The sequence below is a fragment of the Oryctolagus cuniculus genome, chromosome 2 (genome assembly GCF_051225735.1).
Source record: "Oryctolagus cuniculus isolate XC-2025 breed Fujian yellow rabbit chromosome 2, ASM5122573v1, whole genome shotgun sequence".
NCBI lineage: Eukaryota > Metazoa > Chordata > Mammalia > Lagomorpha > Leporidae > Oryctolagus > Oryctolagus cuniculus.
Window position 1 is genome coordinate 132,434,006 of NC_142868.1, and position 18,889 is coordinate 132,452,894.

The 18,889-nt window shown below is 49.3% G+C and overlaps 1 protein-coding gene and 1 long non-coding RNA gene across 13 annotated transcripts in view; one reads left to right on the forward strand and one right to left on the reverse strand.

Moving 5' to 3' along the window:
• Positions 1-3,494: 3,494 nt before the first annotated feature.
• LOC138848577 (uncharacterized) lies at positions 3,495-7,779 on the reverse strand. Its single transcript, XR_016230256.1, has 2 exons — positions 7,650-7,779; positions 3,495-3,715 (listed from the first exon to the last, which is right to left on the reverse strand). It is a non-coding gene; the product is annotated as an uncharacterized LOC138848577 (long non-coding RNA).
• The window catches only part of EVA1A (eva-1 homolog A, regulator of programmed cell death), a 61,087-nt gene continuing 48,869 nt past the window's right edge, over positions 6,672-18,889 (forward strand). The window contains exon 1 of one of the 12 annotated variants that reach the window (XM_089327507.1): positions 6,672-7,260. Coding sequence is in view for 1 of the 12 variants with exons in the window: in XM_017340495.4 (XP_017195984.1) it covers positions 7,343-7,362 (20 nt within the window). In the remaining 11 variants the exon portion in view is untranslated. The other 11 variants (XM_017340495.4, XM_089327513.1, XM_051842730.3 and 8 more) reach the window with 11 other exon arrangements.

Below are 18,889 nucleotides of genomic sequence, written 5' to 3' on the forward strand. Positions count from 1 at the left end.
GATAGATTTGTATGTTTCTGACAACTTTTTGAGGCCATGTATATCATGGCTAGGCTTCTAACTTGCATTGCTTTAAAGGACAACTATAAGGAATTTCTTTTTTTTTCTTTTTTTTTTTCTTTTTTTTTTTTTTCTTTTTGATAGGCAGAGTGGACAGTGAGAGAGAGAGACAGAGAGAGAAAGGTCTTCCTTTGCCGTTGATTCACCCTCCAATGGCCGCCGCTGCAGCCGGCGCACCGCGCTGATCCGATGGCAGGAGCCAGGATCCAGGTGCTTTTCCTGGTCTCCCATGGGGTGCAGGGCCCAAGCACCTGGGCCATCCTCCACTGCACTCCCTGGCCATAGCAGAGAGCTGGCCTGGAAGAGGGGCAACTGGGACAGAATCCGGCGCCCCAACCGGGACTAGAACCCGGTGTGCCGGCGCCGCAAGGTGGAGGATTAGCCTATTGAGCCACGGCGCCGGCTATAAGGAATTTCTTAAGGCATGTTTCATACTTTCATTGTCTCATATTTTATAATTGAGAACTTTTATTTTTACAGTGGCTTCCTATTGGGCAGAGGGAGGATTTATTAGAGTTCTGTTCATGCTTATTTAATGCTGTTAACCAGGGTGAAAATGGAAAGGAGGTGTCAGCTGGAGCATGAGAATTTCCCTATAGAGAATGGAGGGGGGAAAGAAACAAAAATTACACTAAGCTATGTGTATGGTTTAACTGGTGAATACATTTTGATTTAGAATCTTTCATTACTCAGGTGTAATGTTGTATTGGGCAGTAGCAACTGGCTTCAGAAATAGTTTGATTTTTACCATACTCCCTGAAGCAAGACAAAGTGGTTGAACCAAGAGTATTTAGATCTCTACTCTTCTGACCAGGAAATAATTCTGCAGTCTGCGACAAAAGAAATAAAGATAATACTTAATTGATGCCTTTTCCTCGTTGTTCCATCCTTTTGGGCCACATTAAATTTAAAAAAGTTGGCAGATGTAGTGAGAACATTGTGGGGACTTGGCTGTGTGATGTGTGTTTCCTGGATTTTTGGTTTTATTAACTTTTGTTTAAACAACTGAATGGTGCACCCAGCATCTTCTGGTATTCCTCTGGCCAAGTAAAACTTCATATCTGGAAAAGGAAAGCAAGGCTTGGATAACATGAATTTTTAAAATTTGGTGCTTAAATCTGGAACCTAGAACTTCAGAGGGGGTGTAACTGGCAACCTTGATTTATCTGAGGATCTAAAACATCCGTTAGAACTTATAAAAAGTTGCTAAAAGGCTGAGCTGTAAATAAGTGATTCGATATTCTTCATCCTTTGGTGTCTATTGGGTGTTGGTAGCTAATACAACCCAATGAATAGTTTCATTTCAGTGGCTCTCATGGAATGAATGAATTTAAATTCCACCTGGTTAATGGCTATCCAAAATCCTTAACAAAATTCCAATGGTTTGCTGGGGAATGTAATGGCAAAAGTAAGACAGTAGGTTATAAAATGAAAGGAAGGGAAGAAGAAAATAAAGTAAAGGAAGGCTGGAAGTGGGGGAGAGAGGGAGGGGAGTTGGGAAGAACAGAGGCAAGGAAGAAGGTTGTCCTGCTTTCCCCCACTAACGTTTTATCCAAGTACACATTTTCTTTTCAAGCTCACTTTTGCTAAGATGAAGAGATATGAAATGACCACAGGGCAAAGCATTAAAAAATTCTCAGCCTCCTGATTTTCTTAAAGTGACATCATTAATGGTGACACATTGGTGTCTCTGTCTGCACATCCATTAGCTTTTCACTGTGCCATGAGACACTCTTCTTTATCTTTCATTATTCAGTTTACATGACTGCTTTGCTCCAGTGCTCTTGCAGATCATTTCCTACTTCTGGAATGAATAAGAGCTGGAAGTTTGAAGGTTTCCTGCATACAGCAGTGCTATAGTAGGAGCAGGCAAGGATTCTGGTTTCAATCATTTGTACTTTCCTGGGACAGAACTAGATTTCCTACTCCTGACTATGTGGGAATGCCTTCACCCAACTCAAGGCAAAGAGGTGAGTCCAGGGACTTTTGTCTATTTGGCACTGAGATTCTCCTTTTCCTTAGGAGTTCTGGAGTCACTACTAGACTGAGCTTCTTAACATTTTACAAACTCCACCTCTGTGAGGACTGAGGGTTTGTCTGCATTTCCTATGCAAGTGGCTCCCAATCCTTACTACACGCTTTCATTTCATGCAAAGGCCAAGAAAGCATAAAAAAGCCCTCTCATTAGAGACTCTGAATTGGTCTGGTCTGGAGCCCAGTTGGTGATTTTAGAACACTCCCCAGGTGAGGGCTGAGTGTCCTGTGCAGCCAGGTGGCCTCTAGTTATCTGGGACAGTCCCCCTGTGAAAGGCAGGCATTTTCAGCATGATGACAGTGAAGCTGAACTGCGTGGACAGACACATGGCTTACACAATGGCAGACAACTTTGGATGAGGACATTCCTGGACATATATCACTCCAGATAGCGCAGTGTCATCAGCAGCTTATCATTTGGGGTAAATCGTAGGTGTCTAAAGGTCTCCACTACCTGAGTTAGCTGGTAGCTCAGCATTTTTTTTTGTCTGCCGTTGGATGCTGTGATTTATTTTGCTCATCAGCAAAATAGGGGGTGTTCAGGGCCCAAGGTTGTATTTTCGTTTGAGGTAAAAAATCAGTAAAAATTTGCCACAATGAGTTCTGTGTCAAATTGTTATTATGCAAACATGGATGGAGCATTGGAAGTGGCAGCAGAAACAATGTGGCTGGGGTTCTTATCAGTGGTAATCAACAGGATTCCATGATGACAGGGAAGCAGCAACCCTACCAAATCTTGTCATTAGGTGGTTTGTGCCACTGAGGGCATGCCACAGCCTCCTGATCACTAAGGGCAAAACTACCACCTCTCCCTTGTATGAACTGAGAGGCTCTGAGTTCTAGACCTTCTTCTAGGAGTTGGATGTGTTCTTGGCCAGGATATCAGTCCTCTGCTCTGACCACCAGCATCTGCCCCTATCAGCAAAGCCGCTCATACGAAGAGTCCAGCTCACAGCCTTGGCCTACAGGCCAGAAATTGAATGGTGACTTCAGATCCTGCTGTCTGGGAATGAACCTTTTCAACCTTCTAACTCCCCACCTCTGATTAGAACTGGGGCTTCATGCATGCACCCCTCCTCTGCCATGCCTGTCTTATCCTGTGCATCCTAACCCCAGCTTGTGTTCCCAACCACCTGTGACCTTAAGGCCAGTCCAGCAAACCCTGTGAGACCAGGTTGAGCAGCCTCACATGTTCATTCACTGCACATCCGTCCTGGTGTAGCACAGCGGCTTTTGTTTTTATTTAATGGGAGGTGGGGTGGGAGTGGAGGACAGAAAGAGACAGAGAGACAGAATGCTCCTATCTGCTGGTTCACTCCCCAAATGTCTGCAACAAGCAGGACTGGACCAGGACCACAGCCAGGAGCCAGAAACTAGAAACACAGTCCAGGACTCCCAAATAGTGGAAGAAATTTTTTAAAAGATTTTTATTTATTTGAAAGGCAGAGTTACAGAGAGAGAGGTCTTCCATCCGCTGGTTCACTCCCGAGATGACCACAATGGCTGGAGCTGCGCCGATCCGAAGCCAGGAGCCAGGAGCTTCTTCCGGGTCTCCCACATGGGTGCAGGGGCCCAAGGACTTGGGCCATCTTCTGCTGCTATCCCAGGCCACAGCAGAGAGCTGGATGGGAAGAGGAACAGCCGGGACTAGAACTGGCACCTATATAGGATACTGGCGCTTCAGGCCAAGGCATTAACCTGCCGCGCCATAGCGCCAGCCCCAGAAGAAACTTTTTATCCCAGGGTCTTCAGTGGCAAGAAGCTGGAATCAGAAGCTGGAGCCAGGTATTAAACCTAGACACTCCAACATGGGATGCTGGCATCTAAATGCTAAGCTAAACACCTGTTCCCTATATTAAAGTCTTAATTGATATTTAATGCTAGGTTTTCAATAGGTCTCTCTAGAAATGATTCCCTCTTCTATAAGATTTGTGTGATTAATCATGTACTGTCCCTCTCTCATTCTGATGTTTTCGGTTTCTCTTAGTCTATAGGATTATTTCCTATATTTGTCAACTTTTTGTTATGACAACTAAAATACCTGAAAGAAGCAACTTATGAAAGAAGCTTTATTTGCATTCACTGCTTTGGAGCAGCCCCGTTGACCTGGCATCTGATGGGCGCAGTGGGTGTCAGAACACATGTGGAGAAGAGATCTTGTAGCGGGCCGGGAAGCAGAGCAAGACAGGGAGCACGCTCCTGATGAAGCCACCACGATTCAGTCATGAGGCTGCACCCTAGCAGCCTAATCCAGAGCAGTCACTTCCCAAACAGCCTACATTCAGGTATCATGGTTAGATTCATGTTCTACCCTCTCTGCACCACCGAGTTTGGGAATTAAATGTCTGCATGAGCTGGGGAAGCAAACTGTCTTCTAACTACAGTATCTCCCCTCATCTCCTCTCAGACTAGCAAGTGTCAAGGCATACACAGTACCTTGATAACAAAGTAATCAAGAAAAACTTAGCTTACAAGTGAGAGAATGAGGCACAGAGTTTTGATGACTTGTAACCACAACAGGAGACTGGGAATTGTAACAGGGTTCTCTCCTCTGTGGAAGAGGTGTGAGTAGGGGTGGTAATGTATGTAGCCAAAGGTTGCAATGGAGTGTACACCTTAAATGTCTAGGGCTCACATTGTGGCATGGAGGGATTAGGTTGCCACTTATGATGCCCGCTTCCCACACAGAGTGCTGGTTTGAGTCCTGGCTACTCCATTTCTGACCCAGCACTCTGCTAATATTCCTGAGAAAGCTGCAAAAGATGGTCTAAGTACTGAGCCCCTGCCACCCCTGTGGGAGACCCAGATAGAGTTCCTTCTAGTACCGCTTGTCCCAGACATGAATGTTGTGGCCACCTGGGGAGTGAACCAGGAGATGGAGGATCTCTCTCTCTCTCTCTGTTGCTCTGCCTTTCAAATAAATAAATCTTGAAGGAAGGAAGGAAGGAAAGAAAGAAGGAAAGAAGGAAGGAAGGAGGGAAGAAACTGAGACTTTAGGGACAAATAGATCTTCATGATGTCTCGATTTCTTATAAGAGAACAAGTATACTTAATCCATCAGGATTCTGCGAGGATTAAAAGAACTATATTGTGAAAAGGATTAGCACAGGGTATGGCACTGCAGAGGCTCTTGTGAGAGGCAGTACATGCATGCACACATGTGTACATATACATGTGCAGTCATGAAAATGGCAGCTTTGAGAGCTCCCTTTCCAAGGCTCAGCCATGGCTCACAGGTCCCCTGACACAGCTACCGGAAGCACCTCTCTCTGAAAGGCCCTGCGGCAGTCATGCTCTTCAAGGTTCATCTCCATGCAAAAATGCAAGGTCTGGACAATGACCCACAGGAATGCCAAGGAGTCTCTCTGGCAAGCATTACATATACCTATGAGCTGCTACACAACCACAGGCTGGGACTACCCTGATGGCGAATCTAGTCCCTCCATCACCCTGCTTCCTAAAGCTTGTCACACTGCTGCATTCAACAGTATCTGCTTCATTTAATGAAATGAGGCAATCTTTACCAGTGGAACACTTAGCTCAATGGCAGGAATTTACTGAGTATGGTCATCTACTGGCAGTTCTTAGTAAGAGCAGTTTTACATCCAAAGCTAGATTGGGTCAGAATGTTTCCAAAAGTCCTTTTTGCAGCCTAGGGGGCGGGAGGAGGCAAAAGAATGGGCTCTGGGTTAGGTTCAAACAGTCACTAGAAAATGGACTAGGGCCAAGTAGTCCCAACAGAAAGTCTGTCCTCACATATTGGCAACTGTGCCTGGTGTGTTCATTCATTCAGCACACAGACCTCAGAGTTGTGGGATTTGTGAATGTGTCCTGAGCTCATCTGTGTGTATGACATCAGCAAACCTACTTCTCAAGGCTACCTTTCCATCTGCTGATAATGCTAGAAAGTTACATGGAGCTCTTATGATGGCAACGTGCATGTGGGTATGGGATGTGGGTCAGTGTAGGTGTGTATTCTTTTTACAGATAAAGCAACTCAAGTTTGAGAGTGCTTGTTCAAGTTCAGGTAGTCACTTGGTGGCTGGCTGAGGCTAGAACCTGGTTCCTTGATTAGTTTATCAAACAAGGTCCTTTATACCAGACTAATTGTCTGTGATAATGTTTGTTATTATCAACACATGGGTGCTGTTTTCCTTTCTGAAGAGCTGCCCTTCAAGGCTAAATGAAATAGCTCTTAAACAAGGCTAGATAAGTTGTTCTCAACTCTGGCTGTATTAGATCATCAGGGGAGCATTTCAAAAACCCTGATGTGGGCGCTCTAGCTCAGACTTATTAAATATTTGTGGGTACGGAGCTGGGACCAGTATTGGTTTTTACAACTCCCAGGTGTTTCCAATATACAGTCAAGGCTCTGCAGTGCAATACACAGTGAGTGGTCCAGAGCGAAGTGTTTGCAAATTCTGCTGTGCATTCGAGTCAGCTGAGGAGCTTGCGAAACCCGCAGCTTTGGATTCAGCAGGCAAATAGGGCCCGAGAATGCGCATTTCCAACAAGCTTCCCTGTGATGGGAATATTGCCAGTCCCTCACCCACACGCGGGTGTGGGTGTGGGTGAGCTCCTGGGCTCTAGTCATCTGTTTGGTCACTGGTTCCTCCGGCCAGAGACTTGGAAACCCCTCTCTCCTGCATCTTCTCCTTGACTCCACCCTGTCAGCCCTTGGTCATTGGGGCTTGTCAGTCCCATTCCCCTGCTCCCTGCAGCTCCTATGTTTTCTGGATGGGCTGACACAACATTGCCTTCCCTCCCCCCACCATCACAGTCCCCTGGCTCTGTTCCTTGCTCGCCTGTCTCCTGATTCCCTCCTTGCCTCTGCCCATGCAGAGCTCTTCCACCCTCTGATCTATCTCTAAGGAGATCCCCACGTGCCTGGACCTCCTCGCCCCCTGCACCAGTCACCTATGACCGCTGTCTAGGAACAGGATGCCCTTCTGACTCGTTAATTCTTTGCAGCACCTGGCTCAGTGCCTCTCAGACTCTCCATAAATACTTGTTGAATTTAACAAACAAAACCCCAGCCCTGAACAAGCAAGGCCAAACAAAGGCCTCAGCTGCTCTCCTTCCGTTAAAAATAAACATTCCATCGAGATTATGCATCAAGCTTTACGCTCCCCCCTCGGAAAAAAAAAGTTGCTGAAATCGAACAACGTAAGTGGTTATTTCCTGTCTGGGTCGGGTGGTTTAATACAGGCTCAACGACGGCGGCGGCAGGGCAGGAAGGAGAGGATGGATGCTGGCAGGGGCTTGGAGGTCTGCTCTCAATTCTGGGCTCGTCGCAGCACGGGGAAGGCTGGAGCTCCGGGACAGGGTGGGGACGGCCGACGGGGAGACGCTCGGAAGCGCGGGGCGGCGGGCGGGCGTGGGGAGCGTGAAGTCACTTGGCGCGGAGGGAGGCGCCGCACGCCGCTGCCGTTCAGCTTTCCAGTCCTGCAAGCGCCCACACGGGCCGCGGGCTTGGGGAAGGGGGCGGGGGATAGGGAGGGCAGGTCCCGAGCCCAGGGGGTGGAGGAGGGGGAGACCGAAGGAAATGAGACAACCTTTTCCTCCCTCTGACTCGGGCTCCTGCAGCGTCTCCGGGGCTCGGCGCGGCCGCCCGTGAGCTCCGAGGCCGGGACCCCGCATTCCCAGAGCGGTCCCGACAGCGGCGGCCCGTCCGCCGGGGTTTCTCTCGAGGCGCGGGTGCTGGCCCAAGTCCCGGGCGAGACTTTGCCGCGTCCTCCCCTCGGCGATCGGGCTGTGGGTCCCGCGGCTCGGCCCCGCGCGCCCGAGGCGCAGCCCCCGGAAGTGCGCGAAGGTAAGCTGCGCCCAAGAGCGCGCCCAGGGCGCAATGGCATCCCCAGCGGGCCCCTGCTTCTCCTCAATACCCTGTCTTCCGAAACACCCAGAGCACTTCTAACCTGAAGCCGCTGCTTTGTTCCCGCGCCCCTGCCCAGGTGTTGAAGGTTGGGCTCCCCAGGGAACTCTGCGTCCCAGCGCTTTCTTTTTTGCCTCCTCTTCCTCTTACTTTCCTGTTGCTGCCTCTGCCCCCCAGCTGTTGCTTCTGGATCAAAGAACTCGGGGCTCCCGAACTCTCCAGCTTGGATTTCGAGAGCGGGTCCTTCCCAAATCTCGGCGCCTCTCTCCTCCGCTCCTGGAAGCAGGGCTGAGCCGGCCGGCCTGCGGCTGTGACTGGCTTTGACCCCGGCTCTACCCGGTGCAGACCTCCTTAAAACGTTGGTGGCTTACGCTGAACTGTTTACCTGGCTCAATTCGGAGGCACCCAGCTGGGCGCGCGCTGGGCGACGACCCCCAGGACCCTGAAATGAGAGTGGACTGGGGAGCTGGTAGGCTGTTGGCGCCCCCTAATGCCTCACTGAGTTTGGGCTGCTGGAGAGGGGCGCAGTTGTTCCTTGCTGCGACTTCTGGAGCGCGGGGCAACGGGGGTCCCAATATTAGGGGCTGGGGGTTACTGGACACGGAGCTCTTAGCGGGGCGTGGAGGTGATGAGTGTGGCTCGGAAGGAGAGCGGGCGGACCGCACTGTGCCAGGTTGGCCATTTTGCTCATAGAATTGAGTTCTCACATCAGGCCTCTGAGTAGGAACTCCTGTTTCCTCTTTGCAAAGCAGCAAAGTGAGTGTGGTTACAATGTCAGCTAGGAAGGGGTCTAGCCAAGGTTTGTTCCCAGCTGGTACCGCGGGTTCCAACCTAGTGTGTGGTTGCTCTGTTCAGTCTGATCAATAACCCACCACTTCCTGCTTACTCATGATATAAGGGCAGGCTTTTCCCATTTTGAACGGGGCGATTCTGTTAAATCCAAATTATTTATTTAATGTTTACTGTCTTCGAGTTCAGTGGCGAGGGGCATTGCGGTCCTGTCACCCTGTCACCTCCCTGTCACCACATCCCTGATTCTGCCGCCAGAGCCCATTTTCCCTGGAAGGCAGGCAAGCACAGTAGCTGAGAGCCCAGTGTGTGAATCCTGGCTGAGGTCTTTTTTGTGTCGTTCTGTAGCTGGATCTCCTCTTCTGTAAAGTAGGGTCCCAGGGTTTAAAGCCATGGTTCTCTGCCTGGGTTTTGACTTTGCCTCCCATGTGACATGTGGCCATGTTTGAAGACTTTTGGGGCCAGCATCATCTCAGTGGGAGAGGGGAGGGCTCCTGCTGAAGAGCCTGTGGGCAACCACAGCCCCCCACAGTGAAGAACCCTGGCCCCAGGTGCTGATGGTGCTGAGCCGAGAAACCCTGGTTTAACAGATGTGTTCACCAAGAGTGCCATTATTTCCAACTCCTGTCCTTTTGGCTAGTCGTACCAGCCGCTGGCCCCATGTCTCCCCTCAGTCCAGTGCCGGAATTCTGTGACTGCATCTGCAGCAGGTCATGCTACTAGATTGCCTTGATACCTGTGTTGGTCCCCTATTGCTACCTGAAGGGATGGGAGTCTGCAGGAGTTCTGCGTGCACTGCGGGTAGTTCCTGTGCTGGTTAATGTTCCAGAATCAGCGTCTTTACAGAATACAATCTAGCCGCTAACTTGACACACGGGGCTCTTCACAGTTGCCTCAGTTTACCTTGTCAGCCTCACCTTATGTCACTTTCTCTGTGTGCCTGTCCCATCTTCCCACTCACCTTCTGGTATTCCAGGTTCTAAGTTTTGGGGATGCCCTTCCTCCTCTTTTGATGGCAAATTCCTCTCCATTTTTTCTCTTTTTTTTTTTTTATTTTTTTAAATTTTTTCAGACTCATGCTTCTGGATGAAGCATTCTCCAATTCCCGTGAATGATTGTGTTGCTTCTTGCTGCACCAGCATCCCCTACCCGTTTATTCTCTCTCCTTCTCTTTAGTGCACCATGCAGGGATCCCTTGTTCATCCCTCCTGTGGTCTCTGCTCACTAGAACCTAGTACAGAGCTGTGCTCACTGTGGGCGCCAGGCTTTCAGGTTTAGGAGTCAGGTCTTACGCCATTCAAATCCCAGCTCTGCCACTTGTTAACTCTGTGACCTTGGGCAAGTTCATTCTGTCCCTTCAGCTTTATTAGTAAAATATGAAGAGAAAGTCTGCCTTCTCTACAGACCAGTGTGACTAATGTGATAGTAATTGTCCATCTTCATTCGGAGTGCCTCTTCCATAATTGGACATGGCTCAAGTTCAGCAGTTTATAAGATTTCACTTATTTGTTTTTAAACATTTATCTTACTTATTTGATAGGCAGAGTTATGGGATGGGGGGTAGAAATCTTCCATCTGCTAGTTTATTCCAGAAATGACCTTAATGGCCAGGGTTGGGTTAGGCTGAAGCAAGGAGCTTGGAACTCTGTCCAGATCTCCTTCATGGGTACAGGGGCCTAGGGACCTGGACCATCTTCTGCTTTTTTTAGGCTCATTAGCAGGGAGCGGGATTGGAAGTAGAGCAGCCAGGATTTGAACCAGCGCCTGTATGGGATGCTGGCATTGCAGACGGTGGCTTAACTTATTAGGCCACAATACTTGCCCAAGTTTTCACTTATTTAATTCTTATCATATCCTTTTATGTCCTCTTAAAGTTAGTGCTCCATTCCAAAGAAATGGAGGCACAGAGAGGCTAAGCAGTCTGGCCAAAGTCACACAGCTAATGAATGGTAGAACCAGGATTCACACAAAACAGCTGGATTTCATAGTTCTGTGCAGATGGAGGATCATCATAGTGTTGGGAATATAATAAGTGCTCTGTAAATGTGACGTGAGGTTTGTCTAAGTCCATTGGCTTTTTCACTAACACTATCCTTGTGATTTAAAACTACCATTATTTTTGCAACTTCTGTTCCTTCTCTTAGCCACAGAGAGCCAGGATGTTGAAGTCAGTGATCTGTCACAGGGATGGGCCAGCACCACTGACGTGAATGCTACATGGAGCCTACATGTGCCTGGTCAGGACTAAAGCAGCATTAACTCTTTAGGGCTAGGGAAGGATGGCGTCAGCACACCTGCCTGGAGAAGAAAGTGCAGACTTGAGCTCAAAAATGCCATGACCTCAGCTTTGTCCTTACCAAGCATGTGCTCCTTGAAATGTGCACCCAGTACATAAATATTGGTGAAACCAATCAATGGGTGAAGGGGGCAGGGTTGTTCATTTGCCATCAGTGAGGTCTCCCACCTTATACGTGATCAGATACAGAGTATGCCTTGTCTCCAAGTGTTCTAAGGAGCATTTATCACGAAAGAGAAAGCTTGTTAAGGGAATTTAATGACCCATAGGGTGTGTTGGGAAACCAGGTGCGGAACCAGTGGCTGACCCCATGTGTGGATTGTATGTGTTTCCAGCTGATCACCCACCAATTTGGAGTGTTTTATTCCTTGAAGGCAGCCCTGGCTTTGAAAGCTGAGTCCCTTTCTTTGCTTGTCCCTGGGCCACTTGCTGTGTAGTCCTGGCTGCCTTGCACAAGTACCTGCATGTTTGTGTACCCTGGCTTCCTCCCCAGCTGTTCAACACAGCTGGAATCCCCCAGCATTTGCTTGCTTTGGCAGATTGTCCCCAAAACTTTGGTGGGATGAGGTCACCTTGCGTGTGAAAGACCCTGTGGTGTTCAATGCTGCAGAAACACTAGTAGGGGCTGCTCTGGCACCCACACATCCGAGACCTTGCAGACCCTCTGTGGTACTGCTTCCCCTTGTAGACACTGGGCTCCTGTCTCCTGGTATTTTCTGCTCTCCTAGCTCACTGGCTGGCTGATCTGAGACGAAAGTGCTCCCTGTGTTGTTTATGGCTGGAATAAAAATCAGACTCTGAATCTTTGGGTGTCACTTGTATTTCTATGAGGCTTCTGTAGCCTGGCCCAGAAGATGAACTGGCCCAGAGGTGGTGGGGTGGGGAGAAGTCAGGCTCAGTGCCAGGTCTTCAGGCCTGTGATGTCACACCTTGTTGGCTGCCCTCTTGGTCAGCAGCTTATAACTGGCCATCAGATTTCTAATGAGGAAAGTTCCTGGTTCCAGGGAGCTCTACTTTGCCCATTGAGGTCTCAGCTGTGTTCTGTGTGAAACGGACTGTTGTTTGTGTGAAATCTTGTTTGGTGCTGTAAGGGGCGTTTTGGTCTCAGACTAACGTGGTGGCCAGAATCTTGAGGTGTGAGTGTGGACTTGGAAGGCACGTGCTGGGTTTCAGAGACCCAGAGACGAAGAAGACATTGTCTGTGTCATCAAGGTCATAGCCTGTGTCATATGAGGGACACGTGAGTGACCTGTCATCAGAGATAAGTAGAATAAGAGAGATCCAAGCAGAGAACCAGCGCTCAAAGGAAGCCGCCTCATCTCTGCCAGTGAAGCCAGGAAAGGTGTCAGAGAGAAGGATGTTTGAGTGGGACCCTAACGCTTAGGTAGGAGCTTGTTGGGTTTGGGGACTGGTGATCAAAGGTGGTTACAGACGGGAAGCCACATGTGCAAGGAACAGCCTGGGAGACGAGCAAGGGCTGGAGATGGGCCTGGGGGAATGACTGACTTTTCAGACCATGCCTGTCCTGGGAGACAGTGGCACAGGCATTGAAAACTCACGTGTGCTGAGCTGTGTGAATGGCGGCTCTCTGCCGCTGACTCTGCTGGCCTGGCTTCCTCCTGGGACAGTGGGAACAGAGCCCAGCGGCTGGGGAGGGACACTGTCTCCAACAAGCCCAGAAACCACAGTCAAACACAAAGAGGAGCTTGGTAGTTGTTTTGTCTGTTTTTCAAAGCCCTGGCTGATGACCTACGTGGATGATCCCTCCAGTCTGGGCTTTTGAACAATGATCTTTAGAGCATCCAAAAGTTGGTATGAATTGCTAAGGAATTGCTAAGTCTCCCCAGACTTGGGAGCGAGGGAGGGACAGGGGTGTGGGGTGGTAGCGGGAAGAGGGGGAGAGAGAGAGAGAGATATTGAGATTGAGGGATTGTGTTTCAGTGCTCAGCTTTGTTTTACATACAGTCTGCTCTCCGGCCTGACACATATCTTGGGAATCTGCTCAGGTTTGCAGTTCTTGTCTGAGCCCAGAGCTTTGGGGATGTCCTGATTGTCCACAGATGATGGTTACACATGCCTGTTGACAGTTGGTACAGGTTCTGCTGTGGGTCATCCTCATACTTCACTCACTGATTGACGATGTAGTGACCCCTGGCACACTGGAGGCTTAGCAGGTGATGATGACGGAAAGAAGACTCTAGCACAGAAGTCAGTTCCCAGTTCTCAGATGCTCACCGACTGCATGGGGAGACGGGCAAGAAAGTGCAGCACAGGGCTCAAGTGTTTGCTGCACCTTTGTGTGTCACATGCAGTTCTAGGCCCCGGGGGCCAAAGATGAACAAAGCGCTGTTTTTGCTCATGGAGCTCTGCAATCCAGCATGGAGACACAGATACAATAGTGCTGCATTTTGTTGTCTGTGACAGTAAAGATAACTGTAGGCGCAGACGAAGACCCAGTCCAGCCAGGGGTTGGGGAATGGAGGCAGGGAGAAGGGGTGCTGTTTCCTGGGTACTGTCCTCCCTATGGATGGCTCCTAGTGGTCGACTGTGACAGTAGCACCTGGGGTGGGTGCCAGGCCTTGTTCTAGGGACCCTACATGCCTAAATTGCACCCCTTGAGATTGGTTTTAGAGGCTCCTACCCACAGCTAAAACTTAGACCGAAGATCAGATCTAGGCAACTATATTTTGAGTCCTTCACACTGCTTTGGACAGCCTCAGGATAGCTGTATCATCAGTGATGCTTTGAGAAAATCCGTTTACAAAAAGAGAAGGTCAGGGTACAGGCCTCTGCACTCAGCTGAGGAATGGCCATTGCCTGCCTTCCGTCTCCACTACCTGACATCTGAGGCCATGCCTGGGGCAGTTAGCAGCTGCCTGCTCTGGGATTCCACCAGTCTTTGCTCCTCTTGGCCCTTCTTTGATCATTGAGGCAGCCTGTACTTTGTCCTGCATGGGGAGAGGAGGCGGAAATGCTACTGAGCAGAGAGGCCACCATAAACTTGAGAGAGAAGCAAGGCATTTTACAGAACACCTGCTGTTAACTGAAGCCTCTCCCCTTTGCCATGCGCCCTACTGCCCAAGGTCTCAGGTGGGCGGTCGCTGCAGGAAATGGACCTCAGGGAATGTGGTTCCTGCATGGGGACCCGACCGTAAGGGCTATACCTACTTGTCCCTTTGCTCTCTCAGCTCAGCAGCAGCCCATGGGAAGGCGTGGTAGAGCCTCTTGCTGGAAGACACACTCAGGCCCATGGGATTCTCTCCTGAGGCATCCAGCCTGTGTGTCCCTTTGGCTGAGCAGTCTCGGACAGTGGCTCCCTTCTTGTGAGGCAGCAGTAATGCTGTGAGCGGGGTGAATGAGCACTAGGAGGGAGTGATTGGTATAGGTCTTCTCTACAGTTATAGCCTGCTATGTGTCAAAACAGGGTGCTCCGTGGGCACCTGATGAAAATCCAGAAAATAGTGACTTCGATAGTTGGTTTGGAAAAAATAAGAAAGTGAAGTGCACGCCCCTTTTGGGGGAGGGTTGTATGCTCATGGAGATGGCTTGGTGGTCTTGGTGTGTGTGCTCAGCTCAAGCTGTCAGTGTTTGCTGCCACCTTCATGTGCCAGGCACAGTTCTAGCCCCTGGGAACAGAGGTGAATGAGGTACTCTCTTTGTCCATGGAGCCGGGAGACAGACAGGGGAACCAGAGGTAGCAGTGACACGTTTTGCGTCCTGTCATTCTCATTGAAGTGAGTTTTCTGAAAGGGTAACTTTTACTACCCTAAGACGCTGTGCTAGAGGCAATCACAGTAACATTAGCACCCGCTCCCACCACCACCTGGAGGGCACCTAAACATTGCTTGCACAGCAGTGTATCCAAGAGGCTGAAAGGGAGACAACCAGGCTGACAAGAGAGGGAAGAACCCAGGCAGAGGGCCCAGTGAGGAGCAGAGCGCACATGGGGGAGCAGGTGTGAAAAGAAGCAAGTTGGGGAGTGCAAAGAGGCCGATCTGTAAAGGAGCTGAGAGACCATGTCAGGAAGGGCTGTGTGGAAGAGTTTGAACTTGACATTGAAGGCGCTGGGGAGCTACTAGAGGGATTCACACAGAGGAGAGACTGGATGCAAGGTTTGCTGTACTGATAGATCTCTCTGGCAGCAGAGTAAGTATTGGAGCAGAAGACACGTGGTAGGAGACCCGCGAGGGCACCACTGCAGTTAGAAACAGCTGGTGTCTAGAGTCAGGGCACCGCAGTGTGTTCCCAGCCCCACAACGTCTCTGTGCAACTTGGGCCATTTAGTTCATGTCTCTGCCTTTTCTGAAAACAGGAACTCGTAATTTCTCCATTGTGGTTAGTGGACAGGAATATGTTTGATGAAGTCTGTGAAATGTCTACAGTGTGAATTACCCATAATAGGCTTGTCAGTATAGTGGCCTGTATTTTTTTTTTTTTTTTTTTACTATTGTTGTTACTTATTATCATCCAGGTGAGAAATAATGAGGTTTTCAGTAAGACACTGGCAACAGTGTGGAGAATATGGGCACAGACTCAAGGAATACTTTGGCAATAAAGTCAACATGATTGGAGACTGATTGAAGGACGGAGGGAGGGAGGGGCAGGAATCCAGGATGAGTCTGAATTTTGGCCCGACCAACCAGCAGGGCGTATAGTGGGGCCATTCATTAGGACCCAGGAGGGAAGGGAGGGAGGAGTGGGGGAGAGCAGCATTTTCTAGGAAAGGATGATGAGCTCAGTTTCAGACGTGCTGAGGCTGAAGCATCAGGGATGGCGAGGAGAGATGCCTTGTGGGCAGATGGTGTTGCAGGCTTGACATTAAGGAGAGAGGTCTCAAGGGAGGTTCATGAGAAAATGTTTAACAAGAGATGATGAAGTCATGTGGGGTCCAGTTAATCAAGAAGAGTGATGGAGTGTGGGAAGAGGAATGATAATGGCCAGTGGTTGCTGAGTGTGTCCAGAGTGTTCTAAACCATTGCTGGGGCTAGCTGGTGCTGTTTCACAGCTAAGGAAACTGAGGGACGGAGATGGTAAGTAACTTACCCAAGGTCACACAGCTATCACTGATGAACCTAGGATTTGAGTCCAGCTGTCAGGACCTGGGGTGGGGGGCTATACCACCTTGCCTCAGAGTGTGTGTAGGGGGGTGTTGCAGGGTATGATACTGACTGCTGGGGTGGGGGACGAGAGGCCCCAGTGAAGGCAGTGGGGGAGGGGTTTGCAGAGAGGAGGGAATAAATGAGAGATGATGTGTGCAAGAGGGACATTTCTGGGGGGAGGGATCAACAGCATCAACTGACGCGGAAGAACATACATGCCCATGGATTTGGGAGTTAGGAACTGCTGGCATTTGGTGAGGGGTGTTTGAGAGATGAGATGGACTAACAAGCAAATGAAAGGTGAGGAAGTAGAGATCTGAAGCACAGGCAATTGTTTCTAGAAGACTGGCTGTGAAAATAAGAGAAAGAAGATGGCAGCTAGAGGCGTTCGGTAGAGGCAGTGTTTTAGAGATGGAAAAGACCTGTGTGTATTTACATGGGGAGGATGGAGTCAGAGGAGGCCCTGCAGTGTAGCTGCAAATGCCTGGTGCACTCTGGGAGAAGTTTCTCTGTGTTCACTTTGCTTTCCTACAAAGTTGCTTTTTCAGGATTTCTGCCCATGTTCTGGATGGCTTCCATGTTGATGGCTGTACAGATTCAGGTGCTCAATAGGTATTACAGATTCAGGTGCTCAATAGGTATTTCAGATCTTCAGTTTTTTTTTTTTTTTTTTTTTTTTTTTTTTTTTTTTTTTTTAATTTTTTGACAGGCAGAGTGGACAGTGAGAGAGACAGAGAGAAAGGTCTTCCTTTGCCGTTGGTTCACCCTCCAATGGCCGCCGCGGCAGGCGCGCTGATCCGATGGCAGGAGCCAGGTGCTTCTCCTGGTCTCCCATGAGGGTGCAGGGCCCAAGGACTTGGACCATCCTCCGCTGCACTTCCTGGCCACAGCAGAGAGCTGGCCTGGAAGAGGGGCAACCGGGACCGGAATCCGGCGCCCCGACCAGGACTAGAACCCGGTGTGCCGGCGCCGCAAGGCGGAGGATTAGCCTAGTGAGCCGCGGCGCCGGCCCAGATCTTCAGTTTTTATTAGGTAGGGCAGGGAAAATCTCTTTCACAGGGCCCCGTGGTGAATCACCACATATTATTGAATCCTGACTGTACCAGATTAATTTAGGGGACTGCACATGAGACACCTGACCAGAGCAGAGGGAAGAGTGGTTGCAGATAAAGGCGTATCTGTGGGAGGAGATAAGGTGGCTTCCGTCTTGTGGGAGATGGAAAGAGGTTGACTGGGGTCACAGCTGTCTGCTTACAATGACCCTGGATGATTTGGCTATGGAAGTTCTAAATGACAGAAAAGACTGCCATCTTCCTATGAATGCTCTGTTATGAAGCTTAGAGAATTCAGGTCTGAAGGCTCTGAGAAGTTGTGCTTATCTATGGGCAATGACAGTGTGGTTTTAGTATATAGGATTCTTTTGTTCAGCCCACATCAGGAACCACAGAGGGTTAAAAGCCTGACTTCAACAAAAAGTTCAGCTGTGCCCTGGTTCAAGGCACTAAGGGTCTGAGGCTCAGGGCTCGCAACAGGGTTTGGCTGCCAGCTTCATAAATTCACCCTGGTTGAAATGGCATCTTTGCTTTTCCAGCAAACATCTCAGTGAAATGCACACACCTTCACAGAGGACCTTTGTGGATGGGGCTCTCCCAACTAGCCGCTGTCCTGAATCAGAAAGGCCACACAGGAAATGCCCTTGGGATGTTTTTTTTTTCTCCCACAGGAAGCAACAACTTGGCTGAATTATTTGCTTGATCAGGCAGCTTAACAGTGCCTCTTTCAAGAATCACAAAGCAAGCTTGAAGGTTCCCTGGGTACTGGAGGACCCACGCGGTGGAAGGCAGGACAGGGTCCCCTGCCCACCACTGCCCCACCCAGGCCTCTCTCTTTGAGGTGGGCATTGTGCAGAGTGCCTTTGCCTCAGTGTGGGTGTGATGGACAGACAGGACCGTTGCCATAGGGAAGAGGCAAGGAGCTATAAGAGTCTCTCTCCACCTTTCCTCAGTTTACCGGATCGGATGCCGGTCTTCTGTACAAGTCTGGGACGCCCCGTGGTTCAGCACAAATGTGGACTCCACAGAGATGCAGAATCCAGTCTGTGGCTTTATTGCAATTCCACGGAGTCTGCATGTTCTGTCATGGGAGAGGCCTCTGCACAGGTTCCACGCGGATTCCAAGGAAGAATGCACAGGGCTGCGTGCAAGGGATCTTCATAAAGTTAATGGAAAAAGCACATTATGAAAAACGGCATGGATTTCAAAATATTTTTGACCCAAACTTATATTTTTATTCTGTTTTCCAAGAACTTTTTGAAGTACCCTCAGGCTTCAAATATTCACATCCAAGCCATGAGTGTTGCCTATGCCTATCCAACCTTCTGGACCATGGGGAAGCCAGAAAGGACTGGGAGGCAGTATCTGATGTGCTCAGAAAGTAACCCCCTGATACCTGAGATTCCTTTGCTTGTATTTGATTCATTAGTCAACTATTTTTTTTTTTCACTCATCCAATTAGGAGCATTCATTCATTCAACATTTGAAAAATGACTTTGTGGGTAATTCTGACAATCTTTGTTCCTACCTTCTTAGAGCTCACCATTGATAGTGAACAGACATAAAAGAAATACAAATCTAAATAAACACAGTCATGTACTGCATAATGCTGCCTTGGTCCACAGAAGGGTTGCATATATGCTGGTACCGTAAGATTATATTGCTTGGTGACGTCCTAGCCTTCTTC